General features: G+C 41.4%; 1 protein-coding gene across 1 annotated transcript; it reads left to right on the top strand.

The window, feature by feature from the left end:
- Nucleotides 1-286: 286 nt before the first annotated feature.
- Nucleotides 287-23390, top strand: T265_03722 (hypothetical protein; the record flags this gene model as incomplete). The annotated part of the gene is made up of 3 exons (XM_009168269.1): nt 287-339; nt 7856-8039; nt 23334-23390. The coding sequence occupies 3 exons, from the start codon at nt 287-289 to the stop codon at nt 23388-23390; spliced, it is 294 nt and encodes a 97-aa protein (XP_009166533.1).
- Between the last annotated feature and the right edge of the window lie 3651 nt (nt 23391-27041).

Raw genomic sequence — 27041 nt, 5'->3', positions numbered from 1 at the left:
AACGTCAGACCACAACGCAATACAACCCAAGGCAGGAGAACGAACTACTAAAAATAGATGCCGTGAGGATAACCAATCGACACAAAGGAACGCAGACCACAACGCAACAAAGATCACAAATGAACCAATAGATTCACCGAATTTGTTACACTTTAAGTAGCCAATCACGTCAGAAGATAACAGATGGCCCTCGAATGCTATATAAGCGCACGCAGGCAAGGAAGAAGTACCCACTCAACTGCGCACTGATGATGTCTCCTCGTGTGGTGACGAAACGCCAATTGCCATGCTCGGCGAACGGATCAACAGCCACCTGATCAACAACAAACAACTAACGAAGTATGTGAAATTTTCTACAACCTTCAGTGCTTCCATCTGAATGTAAGTCGTATGTTCAGAGACTGCCCGCTGTTGACGACTTGCAATTTATTAGGCCAATTTTTGCGCAAGTGTTTTCAGCCACAAAGTGAAACCACTTTTTTTGAAACCCTAGAAATTGTTGTCGAGTGAAACGGTGTGGTAGGCGTGTTCTCACTTTGGTTGCTTATACTCCCGAAAGCCTCAAACCTACACAAATGACATTTAAACAACAATCCAATTTAAACCTGATAACCTCTTCACGATTATTTTAGTATGAACCATCGAAGTGAAAGAAGTCCCATGGAAATAACATTTCCGCTATCTGGTGACGCAAAAATGTTTCATGGGCAGTCAAATGGGATAATCTCTATTATTCTCACTGTGTTTAGGAAAAGCTGGCATACCCCGACGAATTTCCCTCGAACACTGCGACATCTTTCGTCTCTTGTGTTAAAAGGAACGCCTGGTTGAAATCACGAAGGATCATAGAGGGCCGAATGCAAACAAAATTCTCGTGCTCAGGAACAATAGTGTGGGGGCACTCCGTTATGGAGCGTTTGCACAATACTAATTCCCAGCAACTTTATCGGATAACAATTTTTCACAATCTTATATATGTGATTTGTTCGTAAATCCGTCTTTTCGGCATCACCGAAGCTTTATTTTAAAGCTTTATTTGCAAGTCCTGCAAACTTTTGCCTTAGTAGCCCTCTTAAAACTTCTTTGATTACTTCTTTGAGTTTACGAGCTAACATGTTTCTTTGCTATCCTGTCTTTATCGTCTAGCTCACGAAGGAAGACTGAAAAGGAAGCAGACGATAGGCTGGCTCAATTAATGCATGGACAATACAGGGTATCATGAATCGTATCTCAAAGGCCTTGAAAGTGTGCTGCGGCATAGACAGAAACCTGAAGAATGCCACGTTATGCTACAGGTTTCTGGCACAATTAGGCAGCATGGGTACGTGGATGAGGCCAGCGTTAACAGCAGTTTTCGTTCCTATAGATATGTGAAGGAGTCGTACAAAGGTGGTCTCTTGCAAAGCGTGAAATCTCCCGAGGAAAACTGTTCAAAGGAATACTTTTTGCTTTTGAACATTTAGTGAACATCAGTCAACGTCCCACCCAGTTTAACAGTGGTTACATTTTGTTGCGCACCACCTTTTGAACAGTGCGTATTTATGTTGTTAACAGCTGATGGTTTCGCCGTAAAATGTGAAAAAGTGCAAATTGCCTAATGCCGAATATCAGCATGCCGATGTGATGGCAGTGTGTGGTTAGCTGCGGCGTTTTTTCAGCAACGACATTTTTAGCTGAGAGCTGGACTACCGAGGATGTAGTCAGCAGCGACTTTCATGATCTCACTCATAATGGACGCAAATCATGGTGTAAATGACATGAGCGTAGTGCCCAGACGTCTTTACTTTGCAAAGCAATCGGACTTGCTTATTGAAATGCACTGGTGACTTGGAAACTGATGTGTCTCCGAAAACTTGGCTGGTGAACCCCAGGGGTAATCCTCCTGACTAGCATTATCCTAAATGGATGTTGCCGCGCGCGTTTCTGCCAAGCGCTCCTTTTGATCCACCGTAGATCAAATATACATTATACCTCTGCATACATCACAACCGGAGTTTTTTCATTTTGGGGATTTCTTCACTGACCAAGCTGCATTTACTTTTCATGGAGTCATTGTTTCGCTTTCATAACACAAATGTATATTTGCTTTATGTAGGCTATGTTGTGGTTGACTCATCTTGCGCGTACCTGGTCCATCGTTTATGGTACGTTTGAGACAATACACAAATGAAGGTGAAGCTTGAATCTGATTCTTTTCGTGTCATGCAGTGCATGATGAGTGATTAAATCAAAGAGTGCAGAGTTGGCCGATATGGTTACTAGTACAGATAAAAAATACCGATAAATTATCCATGGTTCGAAAAAACAGTGTAGTTATTTTTACTGATATTTTTCAATGAGTTTGCTGAAAGGCAATTGAAATGATCACCATGAGTGCTCAAAATCATTTGCTGATTTCAAGCATGTGTACGTGGTGTCCTGTTGCCGACATTGTTTTTTGTGCTGCCTCAAAGTATGTGAATTTGAAAATTTATTCTTGCACGCTTGACAGGCAAATTGCATCTCCCCCGCATAGACAAGTACCTGTGTATCGAAAAAGGGTTTCGGAAAGAGACTTTTTCACTACGGTGGCATGAATAATTCCTTTCAACAGCGAGGCCTGAACAACCAATTTCGGCTCGCTCATTGGCTAACATCTTCTCCCAGTGCTACCCTATCATGCGAACCTTACAACCATCAAGTTAAATGAAATGCGCCGCACCGAGTTCGTGTTCGTTTTTCCGCGCTTCCGAATGCAAGTCCAGATGGCGATACTCCCCGCTGCGGAAATGAAAATGCTTTGAGCAGTTTGGACACTGATGAGGACTAGAACTTGAAGTCCTGTGTTATTCGTACATTTACAACCTTTTTAGCGTTTGATTGGGGTGTAGAAATCTTTGATGCTGAAGCAGTTTTTAAATTCAGTCAGGTGAGGTCAACCGCCTTTCACGGGCATTTTCTGCTAGCTGGTGTACCGCTACCCCGGAAACAACTATGGGTCTACCGCTCCCCCTTCACATTCAGTAAGTAAGACAGGTACATTTGCGATCGGCTGTTTGCCTTTATAAGAGGAGTCCATATTCTGTCCGTATACGTGTTGGACACTGCGGCACAACCTGAATGTCCATTATATAGGCGAGTACTGCGTAAAATAAACATCCCAACTGCAATCCACAAGCAACAAAAACTTACCATGGAGCAAGGTTTTACTTCAGAGTGGGCTACTTCCTAAATTTGTAATCCCTCGTCTGCACACTGCGCATTGTCTAAAGGATTTACCTTAATGAAAACATATGGTCTTCATCGTAACCGCAGTAGTTTGAACATGCTCCCTGTTGGCCAGATAAATTCACCAGTCTTTGCCACAAACAGCTGGCTGGTCATGAGAATCGAGTGTCTCGCATCCATTTTCGTGCGGTCGGGTTGGAGGACCGCATGTAAGCCACTGACCAGGCTCAGAGATGATCGGAGGTGTAGGCCATCATGTCCTTTCAACGAGAATGTGAAAGAAATCATCGCGAAATTATCGGGTTGCCCATCTGGGACCCCGGGTTTTCTGCACCACTATTCTTGATGTGGTAAGCTTTCGTCCAGTGTGTGTGAAAAGGTAATCAGTGCATATTTACGAAGATCAATTTGGGCATTTCGGACTCATTTTTGCGTGCACTAACCAGTGCACCTCCGCTCCTCACGCTAAATTGTGTGTTAGGTTTACAAAAGGCCATTCTAACCACAGTCTACACTGCTACATGTGAGCTGATATCATCAATTTTACCTATCTTTCAGCCGTCCCATAAATAAGCGCAACATTGGAGTGTGCGAAAATTCTCGATGCCCTTCGAATGTTTCTGCACGCGACCGAAATTCGAGGAATGCAGAGCTGGTCCGTTCACAGTCGTTACAAAATAAATCTATGCACTTTATGATCTGGTAATTGATCAGGTGGCCGTTGATCTGTTCGCCGAGCTTGGCAATTGATTTGCAAACGTTTCTTCACCAATCGAGGAGACATCGTCAGTGCGCTGTTGGAAGATGTCTCCTCGAATGGTGACGAAACTTTGCAAATCAATTTCCAAGCTCGGCGAACAGATCAACGGCCACCTGATCAATTACCAACCAATACACCCGAGCTACCAATATTCCAGAACATTACCAACTTTAGGATCTATTAAAGGATCCAGGTTTCACAACAATAACTCGACATGCGGCTTCAATAAACTAAATGAAGAATAGAGCGTGGCGCCCGTCTTCCTCACGTGATAGCTGTTGACCCGCTGTATCGCAAAAATTTTGGGTTGGTTTTCTACATAGAATTCTCCACCTACGCGGCTGTCTTTTGGTAATACCGCACAGGATGCTGACAGAAGTTGAATTCTGCTGCAAGACAAACCCCACGTTAAAATTAGATTTGGTTTTCACCCGGAAAAGTTAAGGATATCAGGTTAAAATATGTTTCTAGCCAGAACGCGAGGAAATTTGAAGTCATCAATAATTCAGCTTAACATGGAGGTGTACGATCAAACAGATAATGCTATCCACACCTAAATGTTGCAGTAATTATGTCTCAATTTCACGCATAATTTTGGAGAGATCTTGTTAACCAAATCCCACAAAACTAGCGTCTCAACAGATTCACGTCTAGTTAGCTACGCACGAGATGACTGGGTTACCCGGCTGGATGAATTGTGCGTCAGATGGAATATAGGCACTGAAGCATAGGTTTAATAATCCAACGCAAGTCCTCTGGTGCAGCCTGGCGAAAAGACCAGGGGTAGATGGTTCAAGATGCATTTCGGGCAACATAATTCAATTTTAAAAGCATTACCTTTGTCTGAAAATGAAGCCCATGTCACGATTTAGGCACGAGTTACCTAAAGATCCATTCTGACCAGCTTTCCAATCTGGACAACTTATTTTGCCTAAGTTGACCGGACGACGATTATGGATTTTACTTGCCATCGTCAGTGCAGCTGTGGATGATGAATTGAGGCACCTCTATATTTGAAGATCATTTGCTCATAGGTTTTCTGTAAGGAGATTTGGAGACTTACCTAAAGGTGCTTAGGAATCAAACAGGTAGTCCAGTGCGCCTACTGAAAATGTAAAACTTTAAATGTGTCAAACTTACCTCGTGCTCATCGCAGATATGTTTGAACCGTGTAGGTGTGGCGCCAAAAAACTGATCAAGTCAAATTATAATTCTGAACGACTTCATGTTTTTTTTACATATTATAACGCACAATATTTTGTTCTAAGCTGTACTATAAACTGTCACACTAAAATATATTCAATGTTAATGTATTCCATTATGATATTTTAAAATATATGATGTGAAGTAATGCATTTCAGTATATCAAACGACATTATAGCATTGTATAAAGCACATTATATTTCAACAAGCTTTGGAGAAAAATGTTTATCGTATTACATTATTACAAATTTTAATACATTTTGATTGATTTGTATTAGAGCATACCGGAGGCCGACATTACACCCCTCAACTCACACTTCTTAGCCTCTTAGGGGCGAGATGGCTCAAGTGGTTAGAGCGCGAATTCACCGACGGGAATGTCCGTGGTTCGAACACGACGTCTGCGACCCAACTTCTCCTGTCCAGGCTTGGGCAACCTGGCAGGATCCCAGCCCTCATGCTTCCTCCGGCTGGCATGGCATCCAGGCACCGAGATGATGTTACAGCTGAACGACCATTGAGCGTGTCCAATGAGCCGCTACGAGAATGGTTACCGACCTCAAATCCGTGGACTATAAAACGCGTCTCGCGATGCTTGATGTCGCCTCCGAGGGAACCTAATTCTTAATTATGCCCCCTTTGAACAAAGCTTGGCAAACACACGGAGGGGAATACGGTAAAAAATCTCCAAGCTCAGAGCACACACATTCAATAGGCAATTTTTCCTTATGCTAAGGCTCTGTACTTCACATTCACGGTAATTCTCTGTGACTGCATTCGGGATCTCTTGCAGTACACTGCTCTGTATAAATATACCAAAATTCTATGCAGTCACTATGATAACAGATCTTGTTCAAACAAATTTTTGGAGATTGGAATGTGATCAGAAAGATTCGCAAGGTCTTCCACGGAGGCACTTTTTTGGGTGGCCTAGATATGTCCGATTTAACGTACGAATGATCTTTTGCTACTGTAAGATGAAATTTTATATTCGTTGCTGTTGGGATGCTTTTGCTGCATGGTTAGTACATCAAGGGAAGTTGAACTAACATACACCGTGTTGATGCTAGCAAAAAACGTTAGGAAATTTGGTAGCGGCAAACTAACTTCCCAGATAATATTTTTTACGATCTTTCACTCACATACGTGCAATCGTGTATGAATTTCTTTGGACATCGCGGCATGCCGGCCTCCGCTAGTGCTTAAAGACAGGGACGACCACAGATAGAAGAGGGAACTCCAGTTCTCACACCATCACCCCCTAGATTTTCGCCAGCGTTTTGGTGGTTTCACATTCCTATGGAACAAAATTATGGGCATTCATTCATTGTTAAAAAGTTGCATCAGATCCTCCCGGTCATCTTTGGCAATCTATCTGATCTACTGAGGTGGAGCCACCGGCTAGTCTAAATTTCCATCAATTCTTCGTGGTTGTCTAAGAAGTTATAAATTTGTGGATTAAAGAGGCCTATTGACACCACTTGTTAGACCAATAAAAACGGATATTTTTCTTGTGCTTTTTGCAAGAGAAATGTTTTTTTTTCATTTACGCACGTGTGAGGCTTATTACAGGACCAATAAAAAGACAATATTGGTCAGTGTGTAGTGTCATACGAAAGCGACAAAATAGTCACAGTCATTCTTCGCCATTATTGTAGGTCCCAAGTATCCTAAGCCAGAAGCATTATTTTCTCGCAGCAGCAAATGCACAAAGTGCTGCTAGTAAATCCTATTGGGGTAAAGCAGGAGAGCGAAGGGAATGTGCCACACGTGTCGTGTGCCGAAATGATTTATTTTGCTTAGAAGCTAACATCAAGTAACCTGTTTACCATCAGGGAGATTTTGCCGTCGCTTAGTGGATACCTGACCGACTGACTGTCGTCTGACAGCTTCGGTTGGCAAAATCGGGCGTGCGTGTTAATCATATTTTAACCTCGAACTTCAACAACTAACATTGGTGTTGTGGTCAATGGTGAGCATTAATTTTGCACGCAAGCAGACAACGATAAACGATGTAACTTGATGCAATTTCGCAACTGTTACGGATAAAATTCATCATCTTTTTTGGATGTATACATCTCAAGGCTGCACGACATAGGTGTCGTCGCTTGGCCGGGGGAAACCTTCCCCTCCAAATTTGCTCCTGGGCCTGTCAAGGGATATCCAAACATGTCAACGTTTCAATCCCGTATTCTACTCCGCTTTCCTGAGTTGTGTGATGCCCAGCAACGCAATGGGAGAACAAGAACCTGCAGGATAATTTCACATACACAGTGCTAAAAGCGGAAGCCCCGAAACGGCAGAGTTTAATAGTCCTTCACTTTGAAGGGGAACTTGTGCCATTGAAGTGAAGTTCCACCTTTTGGAGCACGTCGATTTAGTTCATTTTAAGACCCGGACATGCCAAGAATAAAATCTGACATATCTACAGGTATACTATTTACTTATTTCCCTTTACTACCGGGTTTTCACTTCTTCCCTAATAACAGACTGAATGAAAACTTTGCGTCTTGAAGCATCATTATTTTTGGCCGTGAAAATGGATGTTTGCTTGAATCAGGTATGACAACTGTGCAATGGTTTTAAGTGCCACATGTTCCGGATTATGCTCTCTGCCCTTCTAAATAAATCTGAGCGAGACACGGTGCGTTAATGTAACTTTCGAGATAATCTCCTCTTTATTAGTGCTCTAGTTGCGGATTCTGGTGTAGGCGTGTTTCAACTTGATCAAGTAGCGATATACTCAAGCAAAGAGCTGTTGCATTTCAAGGCTAAGTTGGATGATTTGACGTTCATCAGTGCAAAAAGAGCAATGACCCTGCGCGTCTTCTTCTTTTACAGTTGGTCACGAAAATATTTGTTCATTGGAGTATGTTTTGTGTCGCAAATACGTTGAATTCCCCATGGCGTCTATGGATTATTCCGGTAGGGAGTTGCAGACAATCAAACCGAGTGATTACGATTCACAGTCCGCTACTGACGATGGCATGATTGGGAGAACCATGAACTACCAAATGCAGACAGATAAAGGAGACACTTTCTAGCAGGGGACACCAATTTTTTCCAGAGGAAGAATCTAAGAGAACAGTGGCAATTTGTTGAATCGGACAGGAATCTAAGCGAAAAGTTAATACAGAAGTTGGCATAATAAAGGGTTGATTGTGGGTCATTAGTATGCATTTCATGTCTCTACCGAGTAACATTCACCCACCGAATCAAATGATGCCCTAAGTAATTGATTGTACGGAATCCCATATTTTCTGGCTAAACTCGCGCATGTTGGATCATTGTTTGTATACTTCACGGCTAGCATTATGACAATCGCTATCCTGTTACTGTACGTAGTAGCACGTACGTAGTAGTACTGTACGTACGAGCTTTGTTTTGTGTGTACCGAGGTTATTGATCGAAAGGCTATTGCATGAATCCACAAATGCTTGCGTGAAAGAAACCTAATGTAGTGAACATGAATTCTAGAGAAATTGCGGCTCAGCAGCCTCAAGAACTGTCCGACCGCGCATGCAGTTCTAGGTGATCGCAGCCTTCTTTCGCCCTACATCAAGATCCTTGCAATTCTTTGTCGGCTTCGTGGTGGCATGTAAAGAAACTCGGCCTTTCTGCTGCAAGGAATCCGTCGGCGAATTGGCCTATTCTCCACCGATGCCTATTCTTAATCACTTTTTGTGTGACAAAAGGTGCGATTCAGGATAATTTGAATAATCGATTCGTGGTCTTCAGAACAAATATACCAATGATCGCTGCAAAGTGGTCACTGTTTTATACGTAGTAGAAACATAAATTTAGGAGGTATTCGACATGCACATACGTGTCACGTTTGTCTGACAACCACTCTGATTTGTGTATATGATGCGGAATAGATAGACGCACGTTCTTTGAAGTCACTGACCTAAGGATATCGGATGCTCTCAAATATTCGTTTTTGTTCCTGCAGCCTACTCTGATGGAATAGTTTGGGCCATTATTTTTATCCCGACACACGTTTCCGGTTAATCAGTACAACAGCTCGTAAAAACATATGCAATACTGGTGCAGTGAGTGTGTAGTATACATTAGGATTTTATGAGATATATGGGCTTTATTCAGCGGTATCTAAAGTTTCGGGGGAAAACGCGACAGAGCCATCCTGCAAAATAAATTGCGCGAAATTTATGAACATTTTGAACAATAGTTTTTGAAATGATCTCTGGAAATTTTGTCAATAACGCTTTCATGATTACGAATCCCCCAAAATAAGGAACCAAGTTGGTGGCCTAACTAAATTCTCAGAAGGCATAAACTAGACGGTCTTGCTTGTTTCTAATGAAGCACACAAAGCCGGGGGATCCTAGCTGGACATAATGCTGATGCCATTCTGATTAGCGTGGACGAAACAAATCATCCGAATGAACTAGTGTTTGAGTGTCCCATAGGGTCCTCCTCTTCAAAACGAACACAGGTGACGTTTGCTGGGATAAATGCGACCTGGAGAAAGTTGGGGTAAACTGGAGAAACCGTTGCGTTCTATCCAGTGCTCACTCGTTTTTTGAATTTACTTCATTTCTCACGAAATCATTGACAAGTTCACTGGTTTGCAGTCGACAAACTAGACGCACTTCATAAGCAGTTAGAATGTCTTTGGAATGGCTCGCACGATTTTCACATTTCTGAAGTTTTGGCATCAAGCAACTGTTCCTATTTAAAAGTGAACACCTCGATCAGTAACACTATATAAATTATCGTATTTTGTAAACTGCTAAGTTTTGTCACGGCAAATATCGTTCAATGTGTAGTGTAGGCTGCGTAGTATCACGACGTTTAAAACCGCTGTTGCCTTATATATATATATATATATATATATATATATATATATATAAATTTGAACATATGGCTGATATTAACAGACCGAGCAGTTTGTCAGTTCAATCTTTAGAACGCAGAAACTTTCGTAAACTTTTACAGAATCTGACATTCATTTACTGATCATAATAATATTCATTAATTTATGAATGCAAATAGAGTACCACTGTCCCTGCGATTTTCTTTTGGTGCATATTTGAAAAAGAAGTCCACTCGGTAGTGCACTATCTCGTAACATGGCCAAAAAAACCATTTATGAAATTTATACGCGCGGGATAACTTCATGTATTATGCACCTAATGTGCAGTAATCAATCCTTTTGGGCATGGTATGCCGCTCATAGCCTAGTTATGAATATGGTTTATTTAACTGCCGAGTAATAAACCTCTGTCTTATTTGAATCAGTAATCTCATATCCACTCACACGGCTTCAGCAGCAATCGCTTGTTGCTAAACGCGCTAAGACAATTTATGAATATTAGGAAATCATTACAGAGAATTTTGTTGGCTATGCAAAGTAAACGGACATTCCTGCATGCCAGATTTAGCTAAACCTTTATTGTATAAACACAGACTATCATGGGTAAGGTTTACGCTTATTCCACTTCAGATGTATATCACGTGTGCTGTTAGCACAGTGAAATTTATCAAGTTTGTTCAAACTCGTCCAATATCCCCACCTTGTATCACAATCTGAATGTAACGGACGATCGCAGATGAAAATGAGGCATGAACAATTACCTGTCCAAGCCAAATAACCATAATTGTTTCCAATCCAGTTTCACTTCACCGGGAATAGTGATATATGCTTGAGATTATTTTTTTCTAGAACTTCATGCTCTGATGCGAAGACAAGTTTTCAGGGGAATTATTGTGGATCTGAGCATGGTCTTGACAAAAATGTGGCCTCCCTGTTTTTGCTAGGACGCAATATCTGCTCTGATTAATAAAACAAGAAAATTGACATCCGCTATACGTGGAAAACGTGTGCACTGTCCTCATATCCAGCGTGTGCACACTTTACAACAACGGAAACAGCAAACACTAACAATAATGAACTCGGACAATGTGTATTAACGACGATCAGTATTTTCGATCTTTTATTTAACTATTCAGAAGTAATATAATTTATTTGTCGTTTTTGCAAGTCCTCACAAATCATTATATCGCGTTAAAAATACTCAACTTTGCCAATTGTATAAAGATTGAAATTCACAGAAAAATTGTTTTGCATGGTTTTTCCTCACGGTATGAATGTTACTGTTTTTTGGACGCAAAATAGAAAATTTCAGTTATCAGGAGCATGATTAAATTCAGATAGTTGTTTGTCTATATGCTTGTGAATTGGAAAAATTCAGTGCACCGTAATTCGCCAATATAATAAAGCTGTAAGCCAGAGCGGGCTAACTCTCAGGTGACATCCATGTTCATTTTATCCTATGAATTCGCCGCTTGTCTCAAGAAATGTCCAGCGTAACTGGTGTTCACCAGTTCACTTGACTTCGCACATGATTTTCTGAATGGATTGGTGAATGAACTTTCTCAGCGGAAATAGTCTCCAAGGCAATCCAATAGCGTGAAACCAAAAGGATGGAAGAAGCTGAAATACCAGCCACCAGCACCCACATCAACACGAATTATAGTACTTCCTTGTTTTGAGAAATGACATCCAGATGTTATTTCGCAAACGGCGAATGATTTTTAAACGTCAGACTGTGCAGATTGAGTTGTGTGAGGAAGAAGACGATTTTGGTTGATATGCAGTGCACAATCTCCAAATTGAACACAAGGTGACCCAAATGTATCTTGGTGGTTAAAAATGTATTTAGCATCACAATTTACTGAGGATAACCCTATCAGATATATTTTTATTTGGTCTTGCGTTTACGCCTTGGCGTAGAACGTCCTTGCTTGATATCGTACGACAACCGAAAAGCTCTATGGGCTCTATAGCAACCTCAGAAGATCGTAGGATATCAGAGAGTTGCCCGCAACCTTGTGAATAATTTCCTTCATGAAAGTACACCATGATATCTCGAGTATCTAGCCACCTTTGGATGATGTTTGCCTATTAAATGAGTGCAATGTGGAATGTCTCTGACGATTGAAATACGTAACATGTTTGCAATTCTGTGATACCCACATATCATTTTCATATCGAATACGAAGTAGGTTTATGAGCCCAGTTTTATAAGCGTCATCTAAAAAATGACGTTTCCACCCATCAAGCTAATTTTGACAATAAAATAGTTTCGAAATCCAAGCGAAGACCAATAAACAATAGTTTGCACAACTGCTAAACTGCACATAAATGTATGCCGGCCACCTAATCTGTTACCCAGAATCTTGGGACGCGTTCTTCATAGTTGGACGCCTATTGTGCAGCGTCTTGGAAGGGGAAATGCTTATTGATAAAAGGCCACAATCGCTTCATCTAAACAGAAACATCCGCCCGAAAGTTTGTTTAATGAGAAAAATCCTTTGAGTCATTTGTGAGTCAATATCGGTTAGTAGTGTCGCGTATTTTACCCGGCAACTATAGACGTATTTTTCTCATAACAAAATATCTGGGGGCATCATTTTTAGAGGAATTGTGGCTTCATTATTGAAATAAATAAATTTGGTGAGACTCGTTATTGTTCGAAACCCGGTATATTTGCAATCGCTTCTATTCTTGCTTGCATAATGAGTACCTGATGATTACATATTGTATTAATTTTGGTAGACAGTTTCTGTAATTTATTTGACACTGTTTTTGGGCCTTTTTTGCATATTTGCAATAAAACAACTATTTCCTCCGCAGCTTAACACGTTTCCGCGTCGTTTGATCCCGTTTCCTACAAAATGGTTCCGAAAGCTGACAGCTTTACTTTAAAACAATTCGACATAAGATGTCGAGTACTGTAACGGTCGAACGATATCTTCGAGTGACACGTAATACCGGAACCTCCGGGCAGGCAAAAAGAAGTCGGAGCTGGGTTTCTTCACGGTACCATTAGTGTAAGACCAATTCACAAAGTATACAAACTTCGACAGTAGATAAGCTTCTAAAACAAACGGTCCACGTGGACCACAAAATTACAAACCCAGTAAGTAAACGGGCTCCCACGTGCGACACTCACACGTGAAACTTCGGCAAAAATGGCCAGATGACCTCAGGGTCAAATAGATGAAGTGGTAAAGACAAACTAACGACAGTTTGTATATACAAACTGAACGCAAAACGGGGGCGGGGATTACAAATGGGGACAGAATAAATGCGGGAAATTTTATTGTCAACGTATTAGATGATACGGGGCCGCTTCAGGATTTTGTTTAATCTTGTAAAGTTTCTTAATCTTGTATCACCATCTGAACGGAACTGAAATGCCCAGACGAAAAAACGACACTTGACCTGGTATCTTTTATGGTGGTTAACTTAGTCAAAAGTCAGCCTACTGGCAGCTGGCAAGCTTGGAATTCGTTTTTGTTAGTATCATGCACCGGTACATGCGTATTACGAAGGCAAAGTTTCATGGAAACTTGTTGTGAATTTTGGCATGGTAATGGAAACATTGAAGTGTCACCTGATTCCCCAGGATTATGTTGGCGTATTATCTTATGAAGCAAGAATACAATTAATATCCGCTATTTCTTGTAAGTAAGCATGTGTGCGCAAAATAAAGCAATCAGCACCGTTAGCTCAATCAAAAATGGATTTGGACGATTATTGGGATACAGATGCTATGGTACTTGGCCCAAGTTGACATTAATTCGGCTTTCAGTTTTCTGTAGACCCATGAATCCCAATATATATATATATATATATATGAAGCCCAGAATTTAAATAGGCCGTAGTGGTTGCTATACATTAGTAAAGTGATAAATCCATGCACGTCTAAAATATTTTTCATCCAGCCAAGTTAAATTGAGATTTTACACTTTCGATTGGACTTTGAGTAATTACCATACTTTGATAACATGTTCACCACTGATGTCAAAATCGACCAGTGCACACGTACCGTGACATCGCCAAGCAAAATAGGTTAACGCTGCCTCAACATCCAACCTGCCTGTAATTATTTTTATAGCAGAGCAATCTAGTGAATTAGCTACAGCCGGTAAAATCAAGTTAAGTAGGGATTCTACCTGGAAAAATCTTTTTTCTCTCAAAGTGCTTGTTCATGTTTTTTCTAGAACCGCTTCCCACACTAAAATACCTCAAACCACCATATTCACCAGAAAACAAACACTAGTTTGATTTCTTCAGAAATGTCTTTCTTGAATTCCTCAATTCGCAGTCACACTTCGAAACTATATATCATTTAATTTACCCTTAATTCCGTCTCCTATATTCCTATATGCATATGGTAAAAATGACACATTTTTGTTTGCCCTTGGTACCAGCAATTACAAACAGGTCAGGCAAAACGATGATTTCTGATGGTCTATATTATTATCCGAACATTTTGTTTGCCAAAAGCCCATGATTAGTGTCGTGTCCCGTTATTCTCCTGGGAACTCTCTATGCGGAAGCAGTGTTTATGACCCCACACAAAGATTACGATTGTGTGCGCTCAACTAAAGGTGAGCTTTCTACGAAACCACAAAAAAGGAAGTGAAAATGTTTCAAATACATGATGCTTAGTTAGTAGGCACTTAAATTAAGGAAGTGTGCGCTTGTGGAGTGGGAAACAACCAATTCGTACCGAAGTCGCACCCAGAAATTATGCGTTCGAAGCTTATCCAAAGCTGCATGTCAGTGCGACAACAGTATGCTTTGCCGTTTACTCATGTGGATCGGTAGATCTAAATCTGCTTTTGATTTAGCTACTCAGAAGTACCGCGATCTTGGTCTCAATTTTTGCAAGAGCCACATGTTTTTAAATATCCGGATTTCCTCTCAAGCTTCAGATATGCGTAGAACCTAATTAATAATTTCCCAATTGGTTGCGCGCCAAATATCAATGAGTAGAACGTATTACATGTGCTGACTATACAGTATTTGACATCAAGTAACGGTCCGTATATTCAGATCATCCCTAGGTAATCGACAACCTTCCAAAAGGCGAATTGCATGTATGACCATCGAACTCTCCCCTAACTAAATTGTTTCCACTGGAAATTATTATTTAACCCATGTTTGCGACTCAGGATAACATTTGGATGTGTAATACAATATTGTGCTTGAGTGCGCGTTCTTTGGCGCCGTGGTGTTCTATAAAGAAGTAGCATATGCATTTTTAATTTTGACTATGGTTGTACATTTTATTACACCTTATTGTACTGCTACATATTTCCGCAACATTGCAACGGCTAAAATAGTAGGGAATTATACGTCGCAACCTGAAGCATAAAACACGCTAAGGATGGTGGCCTAGGGTGTGGTGGCAAGCAGGGCACTAGCAGATCAATTGATGAAACCTTACAATATGCATGCCGACATTGTTTAATATTTTTACTCAACACTTGCCGAAACCTGGTGGGAAATTATCGTGATATTCGGCAACGTGCCTCACATTCAGTGTCGGACAATGTAGCCCGACGAATTTAACTTGTTATTGAATGACATTTGCAAGGTGGGCTCAACCAAATATAAATTCGACATCGTGCTCATGAGTTGATGTTCAGCGTGTGGAGATTTCAGCGAAAAACAAGGAAGCAAAAAGGACAACACCTTACTGTATTATATCGTAGCATGTTCTCATTCGGGAAAAGGAAAAAACAAGTGATCAAATCCTATGAGTTACTAGTAGGCGACATTTTCCCCTTACTTATGCTCTCATACTGAGATGGTATTTATTGACACGAGCCTCAGTGAATTTCGCAGAACCTTGGGGCTAAATTGATGCACTGGTTTCAGCTACCATGTTGCTGCGCGGGCAATCAGCAGAGGAACATAAACTCCGATGGTAAATTGACTGTTCACGAACACATTTCACAAAAAAATCTGTTACAAAACTGTTCATATCACCTTTTTTGCTATATACCGATCTTTCAAATGATTAAATTTAGGCATACAGGCCGCCGTTTGCAACATTAAATTTGCCATTTCTTCATGGCAGTGTAAAACTCACTTGCGGGCCTCAACATATTTTGCACAAACAAAGAGCGTCGGCATGAACACTCAAAGGGTCTGTTATTGCAGGTTATTTTCGCCAAATCAGAAAAAAATACGATCAGCAGCAAAGTGGGATCATTATGGGCACACGAAGCTATATATGTGTTAGGCAAAAATATTTACTATTTTGTGTACATTTTCAGGACAGTTTTTGTTGATTTAACCAAGTCTGTTTTTTAGTGACAGCTGAGCTCAGGGTTTTACCTAACCACACACAGAAATTGAACCAATTATTTTCGATGTCAGCACTCATAGGTACATGGATTGTGATCATGCGACAGGTTTCTCTAAATTTATTCCTCTTGTGCTGGTATACTGCAACGATACTGCGTTATTCGCTATCTTTTGAGCGGTTTCATTTACTGAGCATCTCTGGATGTTCGTTCATTCATATGCGTGCGTTCTTTTGTCGGAGTGAACCGCGCTGTATCCCTCCGTATTTCCAATGTTACTGTCAGCTACACTTCAAAATTTTACAGCGGCGTGCAATTATCTCAGGCATCTTCAACGAAATCGGGTAAACATGCATTTATCCTCTCTGAAAAATGTCAGCCTACCTTAACTGAAATATGGGCCACAATCAAAGTTAACCTGGGTATATTTCAACTACCTGAATTATATTATGTTACATATATGATATATTATATTATATTATTATTATATTATTATAAATCGCTCTCGGTAGTAGATTATTGATTGTCAGTACACCGGAGAAGTTCCAAAAGTATCCATGTTAATATTACAAGGGCAAAATCAGAAAACCTCCTTCATATATTTATCAATCAGCGTTTGATTTCATGAACATAAGCCAACTGGTCCACTGAAACGGCATTCTGTTTTAATATGTTTTCCGCTTGTGCCGGTGCGCGCAATGGTTGTGCACCGAGTATCACCACATCGTCGTCTGCAGCGGCAACCTCTTTTTTTATTCAGAACGCGTAGTGTACAAGGAGACTCGTGCACATGTTCTATGCTACATCATATTTTATTGCGGAAAACTAGTTTCCTCTGATGAACCACTAGAGATATTCGACCGGCAGTCGCCAAGATCTACCGCGCAACAACCCCTTTAAAGGGGGATTGAGTCTGCGTAATACATGAGCGAAATGAACAAATCGAACCGGTCAGGTTCCATTTTTTTTCGTTCGGCTCAATGCAGTGCACCCTATTATGATGGATACATGATTTGGGTGGCTTAACATCTCACAGGGCAATTGTGGCTATTATATAAAATGAAGTTTGCAGCCAAAGTGAAAAGGACAAATGAGGGCGACAAGTGATGTGTAGATCACTGATATGAACCAGTTCTCTCGGAGGACGTTTCAGTAAGTACCGTGAATGAAGCAAACAAACAATCAATAATGGCGCAACAAGATGGAGCAGAAAATAGTCACCGAAGCGGTGATGGTTTCTAGGAGCTGCATGCTTTATGCAGCAAACGATGTACAACCACATATATGAGCAGCCTGTTGGTGCAGGCTGGTCGTATAGAGAGGTAACAGCACAGAAAAAATCATACATCCGGGATGTGAGGAACATTCTTCTTTTTACGGCGCGATGCTCCAGCTCGTGTCCGGGGACAAGTCAGATTGCTCTCTTAGGTCCGTAGACAAAAGCTATCTGACTGCTGTGTGAGATATGTAGAATAAAATGGGCTCTCAATGCGTCCAGTTAGTTCAATGGACGTTCGTTTGCCCACCATCCGGGAAGCTCTAAGTGGGATACCCTATCGGTCTGGTTTTTCGTCAGAGTAGACGCCTGAAAATAGGTAGAACTAAAACAAAGTTGAAAACCATTATTGATAGGCAACAAAATATTGACATTTATCAAAGACTAGTAAGCAAAGCATAAGTAGGAGCGACACTGAAGGAGAACGAACAACAATAAAGAAAACATGTTATAATAATAACCGGGCAGATGTCTCGTTAATGATGATTGTTCGGACCACAAGTAATATGACCAAGGTTCACCGTCGGTTCAACGTGGTAATCAAATGCGTATACTCCTAACGGTTCAACGCGGAGCGATTATACGTTTGATGAAAATGCGAACAACTTGGGTTCATTGACTCTTTTGAGGGAAGATTTGAATTAGCACTTACTATATTATTCAGCTCACAGTTGCCTCTTAGGAAAAACTACAGGAAATATATGTGGAATAACCATTCACGTTTCGGCTATGCCATAAGCAAGCCATTATTTCAACACCTGAAGAGATAGGCAAAATAATGGCTTTGCAAATATTGCATCATATGAAGCCATTGGTGATTTTTTTTTCATTGGAGGCTGTCATGGTTGACTAAAAACAGTCTCGGTATCTAAAATTTGTAAATTATGTAATTTCGCTCTGTGGCCTTTACCAACTCTGCAGGTTTACTCCAATAACAAATTCTGAACCACAAAATGTTTGTGTTTTTTAAGATAATACACTAAATGTACCTGTCAAAGCACCATTGGACTCTTCCGGGGTTGCTTCTGTAAACGCATCTGAAATGGCAAATACCTGGTAAGTTTTCCTTCATTATTCATAAACACATGCATAAAATAATAGTTGAATTTTGGGTTTGGATATCTCAGCTAGCACAATGGGTATCTCACACTGAGATTTATTTCAAACAAATTGCTTTCATCACAAAACGTGGGTTTTGTCATATATCGACGTACGCATGAGTGTAGCAACATTTCTTTGTGCGCTCTGGTTGTTCCAAAAATTGAATGAGAGTAAAAGCCATATCCAAACTTCGACTGAACGGATGGTGGTCGTTTATCTTTGGTGAGCCTGGTAACTGGATTGAAACTCTTTGTCGATGAAGCATATTTATGGAGCATATAAGTGCTCACTGATGCTTTCTCATCGACCGGGTGCGAAACTCGGGCAGATGAACTACAATCTCATCAATCAACGGTAGATACACCTGAGTTACATATATTTTGACAGATCTGCGGTAAGATCTGGATGAAAAGTAGATGTGTTACGCAGCTCCACTGATTCCAGAAATAATGCTTTTTGCATGAATATAATTCAGGCCATAATACCTGACTAGGGTGCAGCACTGACTCTGCAACCGGTGCCACTTGTTGACGCAGCCATGGATACCCTATGCGAACAAAGCCACCATTTCAAACCCAAACATAATCACCCAAATACCCATAAATCAGAAACGGGATGGAATGAATCGGTTATTCTTGGTCTCTAATAGCATTTTTTGGGTGAAAGTGAATGAACGGATGAATGCACGAGAACTTTGATTTTTTTAATCGAAGCCGAAATACGCCATCGTCGACGACACCGCAACAATTATACGAGACTTCATTTCAGGCGAACAACGCGCACAACAACACAAGATTCGGTGTGCTGATAACACCCGGAAAAATTCTGCATTTCATGATGAAGTCAATATTGAGCGAACTATGTTTGGGCACAGTAGACTGAAACATTTTCGAAATCCTAAGCACTGTAATTGCCATGTTTAAAAACAGACGAATTCCGCCGAAAAAGTTCGCCGTGTGCTAGGACCATTAAACAATGCCACGCTGAGTGCAGTAGTGTGCTTGATGTGGACCTCAAGCCTCAGCGCCTCAGACGATTGGGGGTTCATTGGCAGTAACCATATTTTCAATCCCTTATTCCAACTCATTGTGCATAAAATTCCAATCAGTCAGTGGAATTTAACTTTACAATTATGGAGCTCGAATGGAACCACGAATACTTCTACTCTCTGTTGTGTCTTTAGATAGGAAATACGTCCCTTTTAAATTTTCAATTAATCGATGCAGTACTTGGGGTTAACTTGAGTAGCTTGGAGCATTACGTATTTTTGAGCCAACCCTGGAATTCTGCTGCAGTGGTGTCTCATGCATAAAAAGACAGATATACTTCGACAAACAAGAAGAACTGTAAAGAAAAAAATTGGGGCACGCAGAAATGCAACTCAATGGATGGACTAATTTTACGTCTACTCTCAGATCAGCGTGAAAAATTCGAATTTCATACGTAGCCACTATTATCCTTCCATGCTTAGAGCAGCGACAAACTATCAGTATTGACAAATGCGATTAACAGCAAATTAGTCTACCTTTTATACCCGCTACCACGCAATCGATTTTAGATGCCTTACTGAGGGCGGAAATGCGGCAATTACCAACTTATAATCCGCAGCAGCTGCTGCACTTGTCGAGCGATCAGCAACGCGGTTAACTAACGCTTGGATTGGAAATAAAGATGACCGAAATTAATCACACGATTCACATCACGCAGTTGCAAGTGGTGGCAGGCTTCTTTGGCAAGGAATTCTCAATTAGAGCTTTCAAGTACTAAAGGACGTTTATCAACCATTGTGTTGTGTGGGGAGATATATGGACATTCATCTTGTAAGTAAGTTCAAGCTGAAATGCAAACAAAAGTTCTCGATTTTCCAAACACAACAAAGGTACTTCTTCTTGCTAGTCACGAAACAATGCTCAACATGGAAAATCATGGACGAACTGGAAGACAATGAACAGAACCCAAAACTTTGTCCCGCCCTCTGAATGTAAATCACACCGAAATAATGGTAACCAAAATTATGTCCCTCTGCGAAAGTTCACGACCACTCAACTTTTACAGTAAGGACTACCAGGAAATGAATGGCGCGGGTTCACTTATTCAGACCACCAAAATAATGCACACTTATCGTCACCGCGATGAATCATACTAACCCGAGGAACACCGGGATTCAGCCATGCAAATACGCTGCGGAAAACATACAAAGAAAACCTCAAAGGAGCCAAACATCCAACTGGACGAAATTGTGAGTTTCCACTCCCAGATTTAATTTCTAAACAGAGAATTGGAAATGAAATTTTGGACATCTTCTGATGAGCCAACGGATCTTTGTCGGATTGGACCCTCTTCAGACTGAGTAAAGATTTCACTCTCAGTGGACAAATCCATAAATGAATCGAAGCAACACCACCCTGTACTGCGGATTGAAAGTTCAGTGATGAAGTTAAAGTACGGAAGTTGAATTTATTCCACCACAAGGCATAAATCGAAGGATACAAATTCGCTTCGTAGGGCGCATTTCGTGCCATCATTTAGAGCCAGGTTTGGCGAACTTGTGGAATAATAGATGATGTTATCATTCGTAGTGAATAACTCAACCTGATATGTTTATCATGGAGGAATAATAATTGCGTCTGAATCTCGAAGTTTTTGAACCTGGCAGGTGGCATGTGTGCCACGTGAAGCGGAAATTAACATTTCCGATATCCAGCAAACCGATCAAGCCTATATACACAGCTCAGTAATCGATACCTTTATGCATGTTGAATGTCTGTTCTGGATAACAAAAGCGGCCCACATCTATAGGAAATAGTGAATTTCAGTAAGGCGACTCAAAAAGCAATGTGTCATTTTATTTGTCGATTGCTTTGGTCGCAATTTACTTTTTTCCAGAAGGGAAAGGCTATAATCTGGACCAAGATATCTTGCTTGTAAAAGAAAAGCTACAATAACTCAGTGTGTTCTTTGCACTTTCAGTTTGTTTGAACAGGAATTTAGATAACAGATCAGAGATTTAGAGGAAAGCAAGCATCTATGCAATAACTGTAAATCTGACTGCATGCTCTGCCTTACGCTTATCATTTTCCTGATGGTTTCATGCCAGCTCATTCAGCATTGTTCCCGCCTGGAAAATATTCCTACCATTTGGGATCCAGCACCAATATGCCAATGGTCAAACTGGATAAATTTGTAAGTGAAAAAGTCGTTATCATACAGTCCACTGGGATCGTATTAATTCTAGGCTATAGTGATTTCCGCAAGTGTATCGTGTGAACGCTAAATTTAACAAAGCAGTTGCTTCCTGCGTCTGGTCACCACATAGACTCCCCAGTGGTTATTATCTGGTAAGTCACGAAAAATCAGCCGACCAAGCTAGCTATATGTGCTGCAATGCATGAATCAGATAGTACATAACAAAGCGGCATCCAGTGTAGCAACGAACATTTAATGGCACAGGAGCTCTTCCTCTGTTTCTACTCACTTCCTATGATGTAACTAATAAACGAATAATAACCGGTACTGCTTTCATTTTCGCTAATCGTTTTGCGTGCAAACTGATTCCACTTATTCACAAGTTGTTTTGTTTTCAATTAGACAACCAGGGCAAGACAAAATCTGACTGTGCAAAACAGCAAAAAATTATCATGAAAAATGGTGCTTTACTAACATGATAAATCACCAATCAACACGGTTTTCTTGTGCACAAAATTTATATAATTTTGAAAGTCCTGTGAATTATCCCAATATTCTCTTTGTGCGTCTTTGAAGCACATTATGCCAACGCAGAATGTGGGAGCGATATATACTCTTTATACTGTGATATATGTCGATCCCACTCAAAAGAATGCTCGTGCAAGATGGTCCTAAAGACTAAGCAAATTAAGACCACATTTTCATTCCTAGATTAACGCTACCGAAATAAGCCAGTGAGCTCACTTTTTAACGTGGAAACAATTCTTCTAACTAATCCGGGTGTATCGAGTAAAATCTGTGTTGCTGCATCTCTTTAACTACCCATTTCCAGCTGCAGCAACCCTAAACTTTTTCCTTAAGTGAACGCGACGGTTTTGCATTTCAGATTTCCTTTGCCAAGAAAAAGAATTATTGTGGTTAAACTGCCTATTTAAGAATCGTTAGTTAATGTTTTATCTGCTGGTCCAAACAACCTTCTACTGTGGTGCTGAAAGCTTTGGTTATCAAGCTTGAACCAAGGATGGATGATTAACATGTTGTAATTCTGTCCATTTATCCCCCGCAGAATAACAATATGCTGGTGTCTAAGCTGGCGCAGCGCTGCACCCAACTGTCAGCTGTCCGTACTACCACGCTTTGATAGCGGTGGAGTTGTTTGTAATGTGCTGGCGCATTATCTTACAAAAAGTATGGCAAAATGTGACCAGCAAATTGTTCAATATGTCGAAAGTGTGGGAGTCTATAAGATGACAAATATGATGCTAGCAATCATGTGGCAAGTTTCTCTGATGAAGTAGTCAAACGTATCCGTTTAAAATGCGCTGGTTAGAACATGGCCACGGTGACCAGGGAATAAACGCCCCGCAAAATCTCGCTTTTCAACACCGATTGAATTTTGAGTAGTTTTATGTCTATAGAAAATCATTTAAATACTTCAAAATAATCTATCAACCTTTATATATTTCTTAGGTCTCGGGATCCAACTACCAGTTTAACAACATGCCGGGTGACATATCGAATCCCTGAAACGCTTACGCCAAAATTCAATTATTAACATCGTAACAACACGCTGGTTGTTTCAAGTGGAATAACGGACTTCATAGGAGAATGAATCTTCATGGTCCTATCCTGTGTCCAACTTACAATAGTAAGGCACCTAGACCCTTCATGGGTAAGAGAGAGATGTTTCCAACTGATCACCTTTTGGGTCCGAGATTGCCCGTATTTAATAATAAGCATAATTGTTCATAAACGTTCCCTCACGCTAGCTTAAAAGTTGTCACACCTGTGGTATTTGTTCTCATTTGTGATGAGTAACTACATTTATTTGAAAAAACAGCAGGGGTTTAGGAGGACTCTTGCTTCTACTCCCCGATTACTTTGGGCTGTTTCCCAGTAGCCCGAAGCCTGCCCTACAGTAGCAAAATCGTTCAACGAATAAATTTCATGTTTATTGTTCTTTAGAGCAGATGATTTTCTAAACATAAAACAAACTGGAAACAGCACCAAATAAGCTTGTCCTGGAACACATGCCTGATACATAGAAATATTGGAAGCCTCTTTGTGATTCAGGTATTATACGCGAAATAATTAGACACCATTCATTTTGGCGCTTGGAAAGACGTCAAAATCAATCATTTCATTAGCTTGCGTCTATTAATTTTGTTGTCCTGACGTCCTCCCGTTTTCAAAGAAGCAAGAATTTCTTGGAATCACAGCACGGGAGGTTCACAACCTAATCGTTTTAGGGGACACATATTTTGATGATTTCAACGAACTTTTTTTCTGCAGCGCGAGTAATGAGCTCGTTTTCGGTTAGTATTTACACAAGGTCAACGATAAAATAAATATTTTTTGGACGCGCAGCCAGCTTTATGCTATGCGCTTTGAACCTATTTAAAGGGCTCGGATAAACATCGGAAAACGTCCGCGGATTTATTGCAACATGCTAATCGTACAATTAAGTAAACGCGTATATCTATTACACAAGCGCATTTGTTCAAGATGCTGTTCACGATCTATTGCATCAGGATGGTTATGTTTCAGCAATTAATTGGGCAATACTGGTTTCATAAACAGACTTGGAATTCAACCATTCTGTTAGAGTCTATAGTTAGTTAAATGGTAAATTGAGCCGATTTAGGCCACGCAAAATAAAATATTTGTTGCGAAAGTTTACCACTCGCATTAGTCCCACGGTTTGGTCAGTTATTCAACGACAAGATATTTTAAGTGAGCAAGAGTGACGAGGAATATATCAGTCGATCAAATGGGATAATTTTGCCGCGAAACCAAAATCTCAAGGTCAGGTGTTGTAGATTTTCTTCATTATTCTAACCCGTACATAGGTCTTTTACCAGATTTTTATACTGGATAGCTGCTTTTCACGGTGCCAAACAGGCTTTCATTTCTCCAGTAGGCCTATTTAGTGCTAGCCCCAGTTTGTAGAGCGTGCTTATTCCTCATCTACATAGTGGTTCCGTCCAACGTTCCGCCACTGTTCAACGCTTCCACAGTCCTATCTGAACTACCAGCCCACATAGGTATCTTAATACAATCCATAGTTCTCCTACTACCCTAGAACTCTCAACTGCATTCCACCAAATAAATCATTCCCCAACCTGCTCCGAAGTTTCTCATTATGTCACCGGTCCCGTCTTCCTCAAAGCGGTCGCTAGACCTCGAATCCCCATCAACTATCCTCCCGGCTTGTTCAGAGAAGCGGTTTAGATCCAGAAGATCCAGCTCCCAACCCCTCACCGCCCGAAGCCGGCAAAGACAGCATCCCAGGCAACCTTAGATTGTTCAGTTGTTCTAACTAACATATCCTTGCCTCCTCAACCCGGCAAAACTCTCTCACCATTGCCAGTAGGTTCTGAAGTCCTAATGACCTAGAAAATCTCAAATGCGCCAAATGGAGAACGAAACGTCCTCCGTCCGAACAACACAATCGATTGCATGCCTTCTGAATCCTGACGCAACATGCAATCAAACAAACTTAGAAAAAGCGTCACTTCTCACTGACACCATAGCTACTGAGATTGGTCAACGCATCGAATGCCGGCATCAAATATTAATATTCAATGCATCCGATCGAATCCATCTTGAGCATGCCAAAACTGCCAAACTGAATGCATGTGGCATGCAGGACACCATATGCAAAGCTCGGCGACTCCGGAAGTCGAAACCATCCATGTGCTTCCCGATAGTAATGCAATTCCGGGAAGAAAAAGATGCTGCACGTCTGCTAACAGCCCGGACTCTTCTCTCATCTACCAAAAAATTTCATACCTTAAAACTTAAAGCTGCTCGCACAAGAATGCAAAGGCAGCATACCAAAAAGTCACCGGAACCTGTTGCATCGTCACCCACCATTACTTGCCCTGACAAGTGCCACAATGCCACACAAAGCTATCTGTTGGACCCAGGTCCTGTACCCTACGCTCATGACCATGAGCCCTCCACTCATATCTCTGAGCATCCACAAATGTTATCTCCGACCTCCACCACGCCAACTAGATCGACTGATTTAGGTGATACGGCAAATAATCAGCCCACCCATGAGGCTGTGGTGGAGATTGATAGCACAGGTTTTCACTCTAGACCTCCTGACCTAATGACACTTCGTGTCTCCCCACCAAAGCGCTTCCTTGGACTCAAGCACCTGCTGTCGAAGCCTCGCACCGTAACCCCTTCTCCTGTACCAACTCCCCGAGCTTCTGCTCTTCGCCCTTTTCATAATCACATCTGTAGACCCTCTAGCCGTGCTACTCAGTTCCCTCGCAGGGTCTCTAAACCACAACTACCGTTACGTAATCCTAGACCCTATCAAGTTCCGCCCCTCTGGAAACCTGCGTACTATATACCTCGGATCCCTTTTCAGCAACTACCTACTCCACCACAGCCTCCGCCCCATCAGAAGCCAGGTGCACCCCCACCTCTTTGGCTGTACCACCACCTTAAGCTGTACCCCGACTTCCTACTCCAAACCCCCTTCAACTACAGCCAACGCAGAGAATTTCTGCTAACTCCCAACGGAGCTCACCCCTCCCAGAGAGTTTGATTATACCACTAGCTTCCTCACTGCACCATGTCCTCTCTCCTCACCTCGCATCTCTTACAATAAATCCCTTATTCCATCACCTCCAATCAACCCAGTTTGGTTACCCGTTCCATCCGCCCCCTACGATTCGATGCTAAAGGCTCTACAAAACAGATCCACCCGACCTCTCCGTGCCCCTGTTTTACCCTCTCACTCCCTGTCTCTTAAACACTTTTCCTGCCCTTCCGCCCCGCGTGACCTAAATCCCGCTCTTTCTGTTGAGCTACCACACACGGTTACACCTCCTGAGTATGTCGGTTACATTATTACAAACGATTGCCCGGCCCAGCCTGTTACTCTTTCTCTATGGAGCTGCGCTACCTCCCCTGCCACCCAGACGCTGTCTCGGTACCCATCGCGGTACGCCCCATCATCTTGTTCTCATGTATCTTTATCTGGTCCTACTTCGCCTGCTAACGCGAGGACCCCCGATTCCCCTGTTTCTACTCCATTCCATATTGACTTCCCTGGGCTTGTCAACTTCTTGCTAGCCACATCACCCGCCTTCCCCGATCCCGCTAGCAATCTTTCTGTCGTTCTAATCAACACATGCTCTCTCTTAGCTAAATTGCACT

Source organism: Opisthorchis viverrini (genome assembly GCF_000715545.1).
Source record: "Opisthorchis viverrini unplaced genomic scaffold opera_v5_54, whole genome shotgun sequence".
NCBI lineage: Eukaryota > Metazoa > Platyhelminthes > Trematoda > Opisthorchiida > Opisthorchiidae > Opisthorchis > Opisthorchis viverrini.
The sequence above is the reverse complement of the archived record's forward strand: the minus strand, read 5'-3'. Positions and strand labels throughout refer to the sequence as shown.